This window comes from Macaca mulatta, chromosome 15 (assembly GCF_049350105.2).
Source record: "Macaca mulatta isolate MMU2019108-1 chromosome 15, T2T-MMU8v2.0, whole genome shotgun sequence".
Taxonomy (NCBI): Eukaryota; Metazoa; Chordata; class Mammalia; order Primates; family Cercopithecidae; genus Macaca; species Macaca mulatta.
Window position 1 is genome coordinate 64,655,914 of NC_133420.1, and position 16,432 is coordinate 64,672,345.

The 16,432-nt window shown below is 47.5% G+C and overlaps 1 protein-coding gene across 15 annotated transcripts; it reads left to right on the top strand.

Moving 5' to 3' along the window:
* The first annotated feature begins 135 nt into the window (after nt 1-135).
* VCP (valosin containing protein) lies at nt 136-15,728 on the top strand. Of its 15 annotated transcripts, none has more exons than XR_013404747.1 (17): nt 136-997; nt 4,399-4,510; nt 4,708-4,880; nt 5,953-6,095; nt 7,363-7,493; nt 8,452-8,583; nt 9,626-9,728; nt 10,340-10,473; nt 10,552-10,687; nt 11,000-11,112; nt 11,512-11,676; nt 11,768-11,890; nt 12,166-12,378; nt 12,877-13,185; nt 13,459-13,639; nt 14,736-14,913; nt 15,069-15,728. XR_013404747.1 is itself a non-coding variant. In XM_077965869.1 (17 exons), the coding sequence occupies exons 3-17, from the start codon at nt 4,714-4,716 to the stop codon at nt 15,172-15,174; spliced, it is 2,370 nt and encodes a 789-aa protein (XP_077821995.1). In that variant the 5' UTR covers nt 136-997; nt 4,399-4,510; nt 4,708-4,713; the 3' UTR covers nt 15,175-15,728. The 15 variants fall into 15 exon arrangements, 10 of the variants coding, with proteins under 10 accessions (XP_077821995.1, XP_077821997.1, XP_014972998.1 ...); XR_013404745.1 differs by having other exon boundaries at nt 136-412; nt 12,877-13,242; nt 13,374-13,614; nt 14,759-14,913; XR_013404746.1 differs by having other exon boundaries at nt 136-412; nt 12,877-13,235; nt 13,374-13,614; nt 14,759-14,913.
* Nucleotides 15,729-16,432: the final 704 nt, after the last annotated feature.

Genomic DNA, 16,432 nt, shown 5'->3' on the forward strand with positions numbered 1-16,432 from the left:
CGAATTTCCTGATTGGTTGCGGTCTGCGGGTTGCTGGGGAGAGGCACGGAGAGGCGGGCGAGAGTCCGCAGGGCAGACGCTGATTGGCTGAGGTGGGAGCAGCTTCCCTTCCGATGATTCGGCTCTTCTCGGCTCAGTCTCAGCGAAGCGTCTGCGGCCGTCGTTTGAGTCGTCGCTGCCGGTGCCACTGCCACCTCGCGGATCAGGAGCCAGCGTTGTTCGCCTGACGCCTCGCTGCCGGTGGGAGGAAGCGAGAGGGAAGCCGCTTGCGGGTTTGTCGCCGCTGCTTGCCCACCGCCTGGGAGAGCCGAGCCCCGGCCCAGTCGGTCGCTTGCCACCGCTCGTAGCCGTTACCCGCGGGCCGCCACAGCCGCCGGCCGGGAGAGGCGCGCGCCATGGCTTCTGGAGCCGAGTGAGTGTGCGCGCGCCGTCCGCTTGCTGCGGCGGCGCGCGCCGGGACCCGCGGCGCTGGGTAGGCCCGGCGGGGCCTGGCCGTGGGCGCGTCAGAGAGGTGGAGACCAGGAAAGAGGGAAGGGGAAGGGGAACTAGGGAGCGAGTGAGGGGCCGTGGACCCGGCAGGCCCGGCTGGGCCAGCTGCGCACCCGCGCGCCCCCTAGGCGGGGCTTGCGCTGGGCCCGGGTCGGAGCCTGGGGCCGGATCGTGCTGTGTCATGCAGGCCCCGGCCCGCCCGATTGGCTCCCTTGGAATGGCCGTCCGGGCCTGACGAGGTCTTCCGGCCCACACCGCCGGCGCGGAACCCCGGGGCCTTGGGGCGCCAGTCTGCCGTCCGGCCTACCACCCGCCGAAGGCCTTTGGTCCCTGGAGAGAGCAGGCCCCACGAGCCCGAGGCCCCAACCCGGCCCGGTGGGCGTGGACTTTGCGCCATGTGAAGGCCTCAGGAGCCCTGCCACCGAGGCGGAGGCCGGGGTCGGGGAAGGCCGGGCGAGCTCAGGGAAGCTCACAGCCGCCTTTTTGGAGCCGGGTCGGCCGGTACAAGGTGGGCATCCTCTGTGTGTGATCTGAGTAGTGAGGGACTGTTAGGGAGAGGGCGAGCCCTACCTTTCGCTTCTGGTGTTCTTACTTTAGGCCTGTTGTTCATATTAGAAAGTTTGAGCCAGTTTTCCTTAATGTTATGATTCGTGGGTGGGGAGAGAAGAATTTTTCTTTAACGTTTTAGGTTCTTGGTAAAGTTGGAATCTCAGTTCGTGTTTTGTGCGCCTTTCCATATTTCCAGCTTTCGTGGTGTGCAGTTTAGAGTTGCACTAACTTCTCAAAAACAAACGTGCGCGCACCGCTTTACCCAGGTAGCTGTATTGAGAAATTATCCGGGCTATGGGGCTTTCTGACACCACCTCCATCCTTCAAGAAAGCGTCAGATAAAACTTGGCTACCTACCTCAGCCCATTCAATTTAGAATAGAGCTTTTAGAGGCTGAAAAAAAAAAAAAAAACAGCCAGCCCAAGGAAACTCTTCTGTGCAAATTACCTTCCTTCCTTGAAGAGAGTAGTTTTTTGAGGTGTGTTCCTTTTTCTCAAGTTTCTGAATTGGGATAAAGTATTACTCAGTTGCTTATTTAAAAGAGTCACTTACTCTGAAAGTGTTCTTTTGGTTTATATGCAGTCAGCCTTTTATTTTCAAAAGTAAAAATCTAAAATTTTTGGAACCTGGAATCATCAGCTGTTTCTAACTTCTTGGTCACCTTGATGACTCTTAGCTGAACCCCCTCCAAGTCCCTTGGAGTCCCCTGTGCAGTTCTGGAAAGGGATTGACTCATACAGAAGACAGTGGAGAATGGCCCCAAAGAGTGTCCAGAACTGCTGTTGGCCCATGGTCAGGCTGAATTCACTCTTTTAGAGATTAACACCTCTGATCTCACTAGATAGATGGGGAATTAGAGGCTTTACCTTAAGAAAAGGGCATACCACTCATCTCCACAGCCAGAGTCCTGGCTATCGCCATCCTACTGGGATGGTAGGCAGAATGGAGGTTTTCCTAGGATGCAGCTTTGAGATTAAAATACAAACTGTTGGCTGGTCACAGTATCTCAGGCCTGTAATCCCAGCATTTTGGGAGGCTGAGGCAGGCAGATCACCTGAGGTCGGGAGTTCAAGACCAGCCCGGGCAACAAGGAGAAACCCCATCTCTATTAAAATGCAAAAATTAGCCAGGCGTGGCGCACACCTGTAGTCCCAGCCACTCTGGAGGCTGAGGCAGGAGAATCACTCGAACCCAGGGAGGCAGAGGTTACAGTGAGGGAGATCGCACCACTGCACTCCAGCCTGGGCAACAGGGAGACTCCGTTTCAAAAAATAAAAAACTATGATGACTAGAGGCATCTGGCATTTTTTCTCCAGTCCCAGTTCTATAAGTCAAGCAAGAAGATGGCAACCCCTGAAAGAGTATTTTGATGGGACAGGAGTGGGAGAGCTCATGGGTTTACATTGCTCTCAGCTGTCGCATTGAGCATGCTTGGCCTCCAGTGTGTTGATAAGCATTGGGAAAGTCTGCCTACTCAGCAGCATCGTGCCTAGAGTGGCACACTTTTGGAATGGGGGAAGCAAATTTGAGCAGAGGAAACTGTCATTAGAAACTGTCATTAGAAACTAGTTTAGAGGCAGTGGTTAAAAATGCAGCCTATGTGTGAGGGTTAGCAGAAGGCCTACCATTTTGTTCGATGAATGGGGTTTGTTTTTCTCTTGGGTGTATCAGGACCCAGAGATGTAAGAACCCCACAGCTTCCTAGCTGAGCACAGTGTCTTTTCTCTGTCTTTTGGAAATTGTGAGGATATTTCCAATGGGAATACTATTTTGTGTTGTTTTGTTGACTGCAGTATCCCCAGCCCTTAGAACAATGCCTGGCACATAATTGACACTCATGAATTTGTTGAATGAAGAAATTCCTTTTAAAAATTTATTTTCTTTGGCTTCCTTCATTGTCTAGCCTTCCTACTTTGGTTAATGCTTATGTTTTCCTGAGCCTTACTAACAGGAGGCAGCTCTTAAAAGAGAGAGAGAGTGCTGGGTACGGTGGCTCACGCCTGTAGTCCCAGCACTTTGGGAGGCCGAGGTGGGCAGATCACCTGAGGTCAGGAGTTCGAGACCAGCCTGACCAACATGGTGAAACCCCATCTCTAGTAAAAATGCAGAATTAGCTGGGCGTGGTGGCTCATGCCTGTAATCCCAGCTACTGGGAAGGCTGAGGCGGGAGAATCACTTGAACCTGGGAGGCGGAGCAGAGGTTGCAGTTAGCTGAGATCCCTTCATTGCATTCCAGCCTGTACAACAAGAGCGAAACTCCATCTCAAGAAAAAAAAAAAGAGAGAGAGAGAGAGAACTTGAGTCTACTAAGTGACAGCTGGAGATGGGCTAGGTAATAAGTTGGTGTCACTGTCTGGTGAATGACCCTGTCTTGTAGGAAATAACAAACTGAGTATAGACCCAGTCAACTTTGATTTGGATGAGAGGGATTTGTATTTGCACAGTGTTTCAGCATTTCTTGGTTTTGGTTTTTTGAGCCAACTTTATGGAATTGTGTGCTTTTGCAGAAATTACTGTGAAGTTCCTTTTGACCTTGAGCCTCTTTCTGGCAGTTTCATGTTTGTTAGTGTTGTTTCCAAATATGATGGAAACCATATGATGATTTTTATGCTTGGCATTCCTTTGGTACTATGGAATGCCCTGGCATCAGTAGGTTTAGCCTATAAGGAGGGTAGCGCCAATAATTCTGCTTCATTGTCCCCAGGCTTGCTTGGTAGGACTTGAGAGCTCCCCGAGCCTCAAGGGAAATTGTCTGGCTTACTTCATTCCCTGGAAAGTTAGCTTATGCTTTATATTGTTAATCATGGTGACTGTTATTACCATGTGCCAGCTATTATGTTAAGCATTTTACATTCATTATCTCCCTTAAGACAATAAGCCTCTGAGGTAAGTATTATAGTCTCTCTCTTATAGAGGAAGACATCAAAGTTCAGAGGTTAGGTAACTTGCCCAAGATCACAGTTAAGTAGTGGCAGAATTGGAATTCAGACCCAATGGGTCTGACTATTATAGAGTTCCTGCTCTTAACCACTCTTCTATAAGTCTAAGACTATTTTTATTTCTCTAATAACTCTTCAGTCTCCATTTCTATTATGTCTTCTTGGGGCAGGATCACTCACTTGGAGCCTTATAGCTGGGACACTGATGCTCAAAATACCAGGAGCTGCCGGAATGGGTATTGTAATATGTATGCTAGATACTGCTCCTCGTGACCTTGGCTGCCTTTCCTTCATCCGCGCTCTCTGGTCTAGGGACAGCTTCATCTATTCACTGTTTGTTTCCTAAGTATGAGTTTTAGAGACTGGTGAGGCCCTTGGGGCAGGAGTATCTACTGGGACTGACTCCATTTCCTGCTTCTAGTTCAAAAGGTGATGACCTATCAACAGCCATTCTCAAACAGAAGAACCGTCCCAATCGGTTAATTGTTGATGAAGCCATCAATGAGGACAACAGTGTGGTGTCCTTGTCCCAGGTAAGCTGGGGCCACAAACTAGTCTTTCCTTACTGCACTTACTTGAGGGATTTGCCCAGGTTTCTTTTCTCATTTTGCAGATATTTGTATTTGCAGACTGCAGATAGAGTGGGGTTTACTGGGAATCCCAATCTCGAGGGCTGTTGCTTACTCCCCTTCTGCCCAGTGACCCAAAGGCCTTAACTTTCTATCCTCAGCCCAAGATGGATGAATTGCAGTTGTTCCGAGGTGACACAGTGTTGCTGAAAGGAAAGAAGAGACGAGAAGCTGTTTGCATCGTCCTTTCTGATGACACTTGTTCTGATGAGAAGATTCGGATGAATAGAGTTGTTCGGAATAACCTTCGTGTACGCCTAGGGGATGTCATCAGGTGTGTGGGGTTTTTGGCTCCACAGGGATGGGAGGCCAGAGATAGCCTGCATTACAGGCAGTACCCATGTATTACTGGCAGGACCAAGTTCTTGGAACCTGTCGATGCAGGAAGCCTGCTGGTCATGGGAAGACTTATGCTTCAGGATTGTCTTTAGGTTTTGGTTCTGCCTTCCTGGGACTTCAAAATCCATTTCTGCAGGTCGCTTGAGACAAATTGGCATTCCTGTAACTTTCTTGGTGCCTTTATTTTTTCCTACTAGAAGTGTAATTTATCATACTTATAGCCTAGCTTAGGATACCACTCGAGGGTGTGTATGTATCTGCCAAATAACCTCCTCACTACTCTCACTAGTATGTCCAATTAATGGCTTGCGTTGGGGTTGGAATGAGGTGGGGATATGGACATGGAAGGTGAGCTGCTAGCAGGCCTTTTAAGCCCCTAAGTGAACCCGGGAGAGAGGAATAGTTGGAGCCAGACCCAGGATAGTTCTCAATGTGAGTGATTTTGCTTGTTCTTGCATAATTTTAGGCAAGAGGTTGCCCCATCTTGGAGTCATCTCTAGCCACTCTTACCCAACCAACCATCACCTGGCCAGGATCATCTCAGGCTTTTGATTCTTTTTGATGGAGTCTTAAGTTTCATGTAGCTTTCTTCTTGGGGGTGCTTAGTCACTTCCTCAAGGTGTTCTGAACACCTGGCTGAGATAATTTTGTTTTTTTCACTTCTGTTTCACTGACCCCGACAGTTGTTAGCTTAAGACCTTCCCTTGTAATATTGGGTCACCGATATTAGCTAGAAGGGGATCATCCTTGGATATCTCACTGAAGACCTTGCATATCTTTGTGGGGTTTCTAAATGTGTGGCTCTTGATTTTGGCTCACTGATTAGAAGTGAGTGGGGCTGTTCCTTTGCCCTCACTTCCACGGTGTTCTCCTTCCTCTCTTCACCTAAAGCCATCCTGCCTTTTCTTTTTCACTTACTATCAGCTATCTGTGCCAGGCCCTTTTGGACACCCAGTGCTTGGGCCCGAAGTGTGGTTGGTAATATGGAGTCTGCTTGTCATCCTCAGCATCCAGCCATGCCCTGATGTGAAGTACGGCAAACGTATCCACGTGCTGCCCATTGATGACACAGTGGAAGGCATTACTGGTAATCTCTTTGAGGTATACCTTAAGCCGTACTTCCTGGAAGCTTATCGACCCATCCGGAAAGGTGAGAGCTAATTCTGAGTTTAAGGATTATTGACTGTAGTTAATAAACCTTGGAACATCTTCGTCTCGTTTTCTTTTTTTTTTTTTTAATCTTTTATGCTTTTCTCCTGTATTTATTTATTTATTTTTTAAGAGATGGGGTCAGCTGGGCACCGTGGCTCACACCTATAACCCCAGCGATTTGGGAGGCTGAGACGGGTGGATCACTTGAGGCCAGGAGTTCGAGACCAGCCTGGCCAACATGGCAAAACCGCATTGTGGGCACCTGTAATCCCAACGACCTGGGGGGCTGAGGCACAAGAATTGCTTGAACCCAAGAGGTGGAGGTTGCAGTGAGCCAAGACCAGGCCACTGTACTCCAGCCTGGGTGACAGAGCAAGACTCTGTCTCAAAAAAAAAAAGAAATGGGGTCTCACTATGATGCCCACGCTGGTCTCAAACTGCTGGTCTCAAGTGACCCACCTGCCATGGCCTCCCAAAGTGCTGGGATTACAGGCATGAGCCGTCATGCCTAGTCTCATTTTCTTTTCTTTTTTTTTATTTGAGACAGAGTCTCACTCTGTCCCCCAGGCTGGAGTGCAATGGTCCAATCTCAGCTCACTGCATCCTCCTCCTCCTGGGTTCAAGCAGTTCTCCTGCCTCAGCCTCCTGAGTAGCTGGGCTTATAGCCGTCTGCCACCACGCTCGGCTAATTTTTGTATTTTTAGTAGAGATGGGGTGTCACTGTGTTGGTCAGGCTGGTCTTGAACTCGACCTCAGGTGAGCCACCGTGCCTGGCCGCTAGACTCATTTTCATATATTTGTATACACATGCATGCAAACCTTGCACACATATTCATATGTCTTACCCTGCTCCTTTCCTCCATCCTTCCCTGGCTCCCATCTCTCCCCTTCTCTGTTCCGGGAGAGTAAGCTATCTTTATGGATCTCTGAAGGAGAAGGTGGTCCATTTTGGCTGGGTCAGGGTCCAGAGTGCACAGTTCTATCATTGGTGGTTGTAGTGAAAACTTGGGCTACTTACATGGCAGAAGTCAGAACTTGATAGTCTTCTGACATGTCAGGTTTTCTTGACTGACCTCTTGAGCGTCAGAGGGACTCTTCACAGTTTACCTTTCTCCTCTTACCTGCTGCTTATTAAGACAGGTGGAGTTGGGGAGAAATAGGACAATATCTAATGAGTTTGGCATTTTGACCCCAGGGTCTGATGAGTTCTCACTTTGTCTTGTAGTTGACGCCCCTAACTGTACTTGTACTGCTTGCTCTCCTAGGAGACATTTTTCTTGTCCGTGGTGGGATGCGTGCTGTGGAGTTCAAAGTGGTGGAAACAGATCCTAGCCCTTATTGCATTGTTGCTCCAGACACAGTGATCCACTGCGAAGGGGAGCCTATCAAACGAGAGGTGAGTTTTCTCCCTGATTCCAGTATCCAATTTCATGATTACTCAGTGTGGCATCATGTGGTAACTGTCAAGACTGGGTGCTCGGCCGGCTGTGGTGGCTCACACCTGTAATCCCAGTACTTTGGGAGGCTGAGGTGGGCAGATCACTTGAGGTCAGGTGTTCGAGACCAGCCTGGGCAACATGGTGATACCCCGTCTCTACTAAAAATACAAAAATTAGCCAGGCCTGGTGGTGAACATCTGGAATCCCAGCTACTCGGGAGACTGAGGCAGGAGAATCGGTTGAACCCAGGAGTTGGAGGTTGCAGTGAGCTGAGTTTGTGCCACTTCTCTCCAGCCTGGTTGACCAAAAAAAAAAAAAAAAAGACTGGGTGTTCTTTGGAGAACTAACCATCTTTCAGGGATGAGAAACCTGCCAGCTATTCATTTCTGGGCCTAATTGTTTGTTGGATGTACCTAATGTCAGGAATTTCAAAAACCTAGACTGAATCCAAAATATATAAGTGATTGAAACCATTTTTGAAGTAAAGCTGATGGTGGCTTCAGGCCTCTGCCCATTCCCAGGGTTTCCAGCTTCAGGTTTTAGAGACCCTTTCTCAGTAAGACTACGAGTAATGTGAGAGGCAAGGACTGTGCTGGAAATCTTTGCCTTGGGATTTTTGTGGTGGTTCTTTGAGGCTGGATCCCTTTAGAGGAGAATCTTCTTTTTTAAATTTAATTTAATTTTTAATGAGATGGGATCTTGCTGTATTGCCCAGGAACAACTGGACTCAAGCAGTCCTTCCACCTCTGCCTTCCAAAGTGCTAGGATTACAGATGTGAGCCACCGTGCCGGGTTGATAATCTTATTATACTCATACGCTAGGTTTTTGCATACTAGGTAGTGGAATGATTTAGAGAAACTCAACTTTTGCTGATATAATATTCTTGCCTTCTCCTTTCTCTCTTCCACATTCAGGATGAGGAAGAGTCCTTGAATGAAGTAGGGTATGATGACATTGGTGGCTGCAGGAAGCAGCTAGCTCAGATAAAGGAGATGGTGGAACTGCCCCTGAGACATCCTGCCCTCTTTAAGGCAATTGGTGTGAAGGTGAGCATCCTGGGCTCTGGGATCAAGTCTAAAGTGGTGATTAATATCCAGTGTCTAATCCTGGGACTGTTTTCATACATGGCTTTCATTATTGCCTTGGATTAGAGGGGCAATAATATATCCTTTAGTTTACCTAAGGCTCTAAATTCATTAGAGCTGATGGTCTAGACCAGAGTAGGCTAATTAAATTGTCTGTCGTGTGTATGTGCGCACAAAACACACACACATATATGGGTTTTTTCCCACAACTCTTAGAATATAAAAGCCATTATTGTATCAATGGACCCCGTAAAAACAAATCTCACAATAGTTTGCCAGCCTGTCTAGAGCAGTGTCACCCAATAGAAGTAAGGAAGTTAAGGAAATTTTCAGAGTGTTAAAGGGTTTTGAGTCTAAAACATTTGAGAACTATTGGTCTAGAGTGTAGCTTCCCAATCTTTTCTATATCATGGAACACACTGAAGATGAAGTTACTCATTTTCCTAGTAGGTATCACACAAATTCATCTTCTATGTGGACAGTTTACATGTTCTGCTTGTGGATAGGGCCATAGAAAGGGTAGTGTCAAAGAAGAAAATTGATGATTGTAAGAAACACCATTCCAGTGTGATAAATTCTGGAGGGCGTGGTTATTGGAGTGAGTGATTCTCTGGCAATGAAGAAAATAGACCCTGCTCTCTTAAATGGCTTAGCTAGTCTTTGGCCCTTGGTCTGTCTGAAATCGAGCCCTTTGTGTAATGGCCTCTTGCCTTTGCCTAGTCATGTATCTTCAAATACATTTGGACTAGAGTTTCTCTGCCCTTAGTCTCCTATGCAAGTTACAGTCATAAATATTGCCCACTTTCTAGCAGTATTTTCCTTGCTAGTAATAGAAATGATTGTGGCCTAAAGTAAATTGTCTGCTTAGCATTTACTACTGAGGGCTTATTCTTAATATTGTCAGGGTTGAAGCCTGGTTCTCCCCGTCTCTGGAGCCCTAGTTAAGCCATTTTAGGGTTTGGGAGAAGGTGGGAACGTAATCACACTCTGCATTGGTCCACAGCCTCCTAGAGGAATCCTGCTTTACGGACCTCCTGGAACAGGAAAGACCCTGATTGCTCGAGCTGTAGCAAATGAGACTGGAGCCTTTTTCTTCTTGATAAATGGTAAGATACTTGGTTCATCTTATGTCTGGCTAGACCCAATTTGAACTGGGCTCATGAGCTGGAGCACTCATGGACACATCCTTTTTGCACCCATGCCCTCCTGCACCTTTATAGCATATTTCTTCTGCTTGGGTATGTTACAGACAGATGAGCAATAGAGGGAAGATATTTTACACTGGTGCTCCCTGTCCTGCCCCCCTTGAGAAAGATGGTGGACAGACTGAAGAGCAGGAGCAAACTAGAACGAGAAATCAAAGGGCGAATGCTTAGTGATTTGAGAGAGTTTGGGGAAAATGAACTTCGATCACTGGCTCTTGGAGAATGCTATTTAGTGGTGTGCCATCTCTCCTGCTCTGGCTAGAGCATTTGTTGTCACATTTATACTTCTAGTTCAACTGTGAGACGAGTATACTGAGTCCCTGGGCTTCTCTCCAGCCTTGCCTGGTGGCTGTCCTGGGATAATGGCTGGTAGAGGATCTGAGAAGTAGGCGTAGGTTACCACCTTCTCACCCAGGACCTGTCTCTGGGCCAAACAAGCAAGATAACTGATTTTTGGGGGCAATTGGGAAAGACTGTCATTTTGTTATTGCCTCCATTCTGTATCCTTTCAGGTCCTGAGATCATGAGCAAATTGGCTGGTGAGTCTGAGAGCAACCTTCGTAAAGCCTTCGAGGAGGCTGAGAAGAATGCTCCTGCCATCATCTTCATTGATGAGCTGGATGCCATCGCTCCCAAAAGAGAGAAAGTAGGAGCTTACCTGAGGGGATAGTGGGGGGTTGAAAGGCCCTGACTTCACTTCTGACCAGACATCCTGTTCTGGCAGACTCATGGTGAGGTGGAGCGGCGCATCGTATCACAGTTGTTGACCCTCATGGATGGCCTAAAGCAGAGAGCACATGTGATTGTCATGGCAGCAACCAACAGACCCAACAGCATTGACCCAGCTCTACGGCGATTTGGTAAGGACTCCAGATACTTTTGACCATGTCCTTGCTTAGGTCCTACCTCTCTCCTTCATCTAAGTCACCTAATCCTCTTGAAGCCCTTCACAGTGATTGGATCTGGGTTTCTTTTTCCTTTATCCTACGTCCTGTCTAGAGTGACCATCTACCCTGGTTTTCCTGAGACTGAAAGGTTTCCCAGGGTTGAGACTTTTTCATTGCTAACATTAGGACAATCCTGTGCTAGCTGAGATGGTTGGTCACCCTAGGCCTGTCTCTTACCTCTGGACTAGAAACGAGCCCTGTCTATGTTCATGCACTGTCCCACAGGTCGCTTTGACAGGGAGGTAGATATTGGAATTCCTGATGCTACGGGACGCTTAGAGATTCTTCAGATCCATACCAAGAACATGAAGCTGGCAGATGATGTGGACCTGGAACAGGTGAAGTGATGATGAGGGCTGACCAGGCGTTACAATATCTTTAGGCAGTTGCTGGGAACTGGCTAGAGACATAAGGTTTTGATGTGAGGAGATGGGTTTTTATTTCTGGACAGGGGAAAGGAGGTAATCTGAGATTAAATCCAGGAAATTGGAGTTGGCATTTTTCTCACTTGACGCTGCATTTAGAGTAAATCAGAATTGTTGGAGCAGCTTTATTTCTAGGTCCTGAGTCCAGGATTAAGTACTTAAAACCCAGCCCATAAAGGTTTTGCTAGTATATGTATTCAAGGAAATTAGAGGACGCAGGGATAGCAGTCAGGGGAAGCATTCTATTATCTCTGAGCCTCCTGCGGCAGCTGGGTCTTTGAGGCAGCACAGTAAATAGATCTTTCTCTGCAGGTAGCCAATGAGACTCACGGGCATGTGGGTGCTGACTTAGCAGCCCTGTGCTCAGAGGCTGCTCTGCAAGCCATCCGCAAGAAGATGGATCTCATTGACCTAGAGGATGAGACCATTGATGCCGAGGTCATGAACTCCTTAGCAGTTACTATGGATGACTTCCGGGTAAGGACCACACCCCTGCCTCAGGTACACACATATGTGCTTTGACCCCTCCCCTGGTAAGTCTCATCCCCAGTTTTCCCTCCTTTTCTAGTGGGCCTTGAGCCAGAGTAACCCATCAGCACTGCGGGAAACCGTGGTAGAGGTGCCACAGGTAACCTGGGAAGACATCGGGGGCCTAGAGGATGTCAAACGTGAGCTTCAGGAGCTGGTCCAGGTAGGGTAACTTGGTCCAGGGTGAGTCACTGCCTCAGTACATTGTAATTGACCTTGGTGATCTTAGGGTGTCAACACGTTTGCTGCAAGAGATGTGAGAGCACGACTTAGGAACCTATTTTTCTTAGATTTGAGGCACTAAGGAGTCTGCTTCTAGAGAACCTGGATCTGATACCATTGGGTACACCATGAAGTAATGGAGGGCATGCTTCTGTTTAGTTAGGTTTCTTTCACAAGGTGGAGGTAACCTTGAACCCTCTTTCCTTTTCCTCCTAGTATCCTGTGGAACACCCAGACAAATTCCTGAAGTTTGGCATGACACCCTCCAAGGGAGTTCTGTTCTATGGACCTCCTGGCTGTGGGAAAACTTTGTTGGCCAAAGCCATTGCTAATGAATGCCAGGCCAACTTCATCTCCATCAAAGGTCCTGAGCTGCTCACCATGTGGTTTGGGGAGTCTGAGGCCAATGTCAGAGAAATCTTTGACAAGGTGAGCTACAATAGGCTGAGCTATCTATTGATTTGCCTGGGGACAAGGAATAGAGGCTGTTTTTCTTTAAGACGGTTGAAACATTCTTATTACTGGCTGCTCAACTGGACAGCAAGTCACTTGATTTTCTGAGGTGTGAGAGAGCTGTTTTTTTTTTTTTTTTTTCTTAAATTGAGACAGGGTCTGGCTCTGTTGCCCAGGCTGGAGGGCAGTGGTATAGTCATAGTTCACAGTAACCTTGAAACCTGGGCTTAAGCCATTCTACTGCAGACTCCTGAGTAGCTGGGACTACAGGCATGCGTCACCACATCTGGCTAATTTTTTATTTTTTGTAGAGATGAAGTCTCAGTATGTTGCCCATGCTGGTTTTGGATTTCTGGCCTCAAGTGATCCTCCCACCTTGGCCTTCCAAAGTGCTGGGAATACAGGTGTGAGCCACCACGTTTGGCCGAGAGATCTAGTTTTGTTAATGCTTGAATCAATCCATTCCTCCTACAGGCCCGCCAAGCTGCTCCATGTGTGCTGTTCTTTGATGAGCTGGATTCAATTGCCAAGGCTCGTGGAGGTAACATTGGAGATGGTGGTGGGGCTGCTGACCGAGTCATCAACCAGATCCTGACAGAAATGGATGGCATGTCCACAAAAAAAAATGTGTTCATCATTGGCGCTACCAACCGGCCTGACATCATTGATCCTGCCATCCTCAGACCTGGCCGTCTTGATCAGCTCATCTACATCCCACTTCCTGATGAGAAGTCACGTGTTGCCATCCTCAAGGCTAACCTGCGCAAGTCCCCAGTTGCCAAGGCAGGTGCAGGATCATGGGCTGTGGGAGACTTGTATGAGTCCTCAGTCTGGTATAGAGTGCTCTTTGGGTTCTGGACAAGATTGCTTTGGGGTTAGGGTTGGTCTAAAGGGAAGGTAGAATTTTTGAGGGTATTAAGATAATCTAGAATCAGGAATAAAATGGGGTGGCCAAAGAAGGGGCAAACTAGTTGGGAGTGCTTGGATGGCCCAAAGATCTGTGTATCTCAAGAGAGAAGAGGCTAAATGCTAAGGTAGCTCTGCTGCTTCTTTTAGGATGTGGACTTGGAGTTCCTGGCTAAAATGACTAATGGCTTCTCTGGAGCTGACCTTACAGAGATTTGCCAGCGTGCTTGCAAGCTGGCCATCCGTGAATCCATCGAAAGTGAGATTAGGCGAGAACGAGAGAGGCAGACAAACCCATCAGCCATGGTGAGTCTGTATCCTTTCCCCAGATGTGCCAGTCATGGGGAGCCAGGCAGCAGCCACCACCATGCCCTAGAGTTGAGAGTAGAAGTTGTTGAAAAGATCATCTGAGAAGAATGTTAATAGGGCATCAAAGATAAAGAATACTGAGGTGAATCCATTCAATTTGGAATAAGGCCGAGAAGAGATGGGCAGGCTCCATTCTCAGTCTAAACCAAGCTCCATGAGGGAAATCAAAGTATGAGAGTGCACCAAACAGAGCAAGGTTTTTGTTCTTGTTTTTGTTTTTTTTGAGACGAAGTCTTGCTCTGTTGCCCAGACCGAAGTGCAGTGGCGCGATCTCGGCTCACTGCAACCTCCGCCTCCCAGGTGCAAGCCATTCTCCTGCCTCAGCCTCCCGAGTAGCTGGGACTACAGGTGCATGCCACCACGCCCGGCTAGTTTTTTGTATTTTTTTTTAGTAGAGACGGGGTTTCACCGTGTTAGCCAGGATGGTCTCGATCTTCTGACCTTGTGATCCGCCCGCCTTGGGCTTTCAAAGTCCTGGGATTACAGGCGTGAGCTGCAGAGCAAGGTTTTGAACTGAGATGAGACCCATATACCTGTCCCTGATGGTTGGGGAAGGGATGGGGTCCACAGTCCTCCCAAAATGAAAAGACAAATTCATGTGTGTGTAAGCTCCATAAAGGTAGGATCTCTGTCATCTCACTTGTTTTCCACTATGTCCTGTGTTACCCTTAATTAATTCATTAAGTTCCAAACATGGGACTTAATGAATGAGCAAATAAATGGCTTTCTTTCTGTTTTGAAGGGTCTGTGACCTTCTCTCTCCCATAAAAGCTTAAAACTACTTATGAACTAATCCTAGGAAGCAGTCTCATAAGTCACAGCAATTGGCCTCTCAATGGAAGAGATAGGTTTTGAGCTGGGCTGTGAAGAGAGTATAATTTGAATAAAGGGAATAAGCAGCCCAAATAATGTGCTCTAGTAGTAGGATTGCAATCATTGGGAAACCCTGAGTATATTTTAGAGTATATATGTCACTGAAAGTGAGACCACTGGGTAGGATGTAATCCAAATGTGGTAAACACTGAAAACTATTGGCATTTTAAAGTATTAAGCCCTAGTGATCTGTGTTTACCAACTATAGGAGGTAGAAGAGGATGATCCAGTGCCTGAGATCCGTCGAGATCACTTTGAAGAAGCCATGCGCTTTGCGCGCCGTTCTGTCAGTGACAATGACATTCGGAAGTACGAGATGTTCGCCCAGACCCTTCAGCAGAGTCGGGGCTTTGGCAGCTTCAGGTAACTTGGTTGGGAGCCTTAGACAGTGCTTAAGTTACTTTGGGAACCTACACCAAAAAGGGAATGGGAGTCCTAAGGAAGCTAGAGGGGTAGTTGTGGAAATCTTACACAGGCTCTGTCCTAACCGTCTTTTTTGGCTTTGCTCTCGTACACAGATTCCCTTCAGGGAACCAGGGTGGAGCTGGCCCCAGTCAGGGCAGTGGAGGCGGCACAGGTGGCAGTGTATACACAGAAGACAATGACGATGACCTGTATGGCTAAGTGGTGGTGGCCAGCATGCAGTGAGCTGGCCTGCCCGGACCTTGTTCCCTGGGGGTGGGGGCGCTTGCCCAGGAGAGGGACCAGGGGTGCGCCCACAGCCTGCTCCATTCTTCAGTCTGAACAGTTCAGCTACAGTCTGACTCTGGACAGGGGGTTTCTGTTGCAAAAATACAAAACAAAAGCGAAAAAATAAAAGCGATTTTCATTTGGTAGGTGGAGAGTGAATTACCAACAGGGAATTGGGCCTTGGGCCTATGCCATTTCTGTTGTAGTTTGGGGCAGTGCAGGGGACCTGTGTGGGGTGTGAACCAAGGCACTACTGCCACCTGCCACAGTAAAGCATCTGCACTTGACTCAATGCTGCCCGAGCCCTCCCTTCCCCCTATCCAACCTGGGTAGGTGGGTAGGGGCCACAGTTGCTGGGTGTTTATATAGAGAGTAGGTTGATTTATTTTACATGCTTTTGAGTTAATGTTGGAAAACTAATCACAAGCAGTTTCTAAACCAAAAAATGACATGTTGTAAAAGGACAATAAACGTTGGGTCAAAATGGAGCCTGAGTCCTGGGCCCTGTGCCTGCTTCTTTTCCTGGGAAGAGCTTTGGGCTACCCACCACTCCCAAGGCATTCTTCCAAATGTGAAATCCTGGAAGTAAGATTGCACCTTCTTCCTTTCCTGATCAACATCAGTATGATGTCTCCTGTTGCCTCACCCTGTGTGTGCAGTATCACTGGATAGGACTGGTGGAAAGGGAGCAGCCTGACAGAGCTCCAAATGTGGAGAATATGGCATCCCTCCACCTATATTTGATGTGAACGGTAAGGCTAGGCCTGCAGAATCCCTTATCCTGACCAAAGACTGTGTTTAGGAGCCATTTGAAAATCATAGGGTTGCAAAAAAATACAATCTTATTTGCAGGTGGATATTCTCTATACTCCCTTTTAATGCATCTAAAAATCCCAAACATCCCCTGGTTGGTGATCACTTAGCGTTGTGCCCACCTTTATTTTATGTACTTTGTTTGATTTAAAAAAAAAAAGCTTTTTGTTAATATAAGATTTTAGTATTGAATTTTTTTTTCCAAACAGAAAATAGACTGTCCTCTTCAATCACTTAGTGCTTCTGGGGTCAGTACAATGATGCCTCACCCAGAGAGAGAGTAGTGCAGAGAAAATAAATTACTAAATATATGTTGATTGGGTTTGGGACATAAAAGACAGTCCTGAACACCATAATTTTGAATAAAATACTGTAGTCT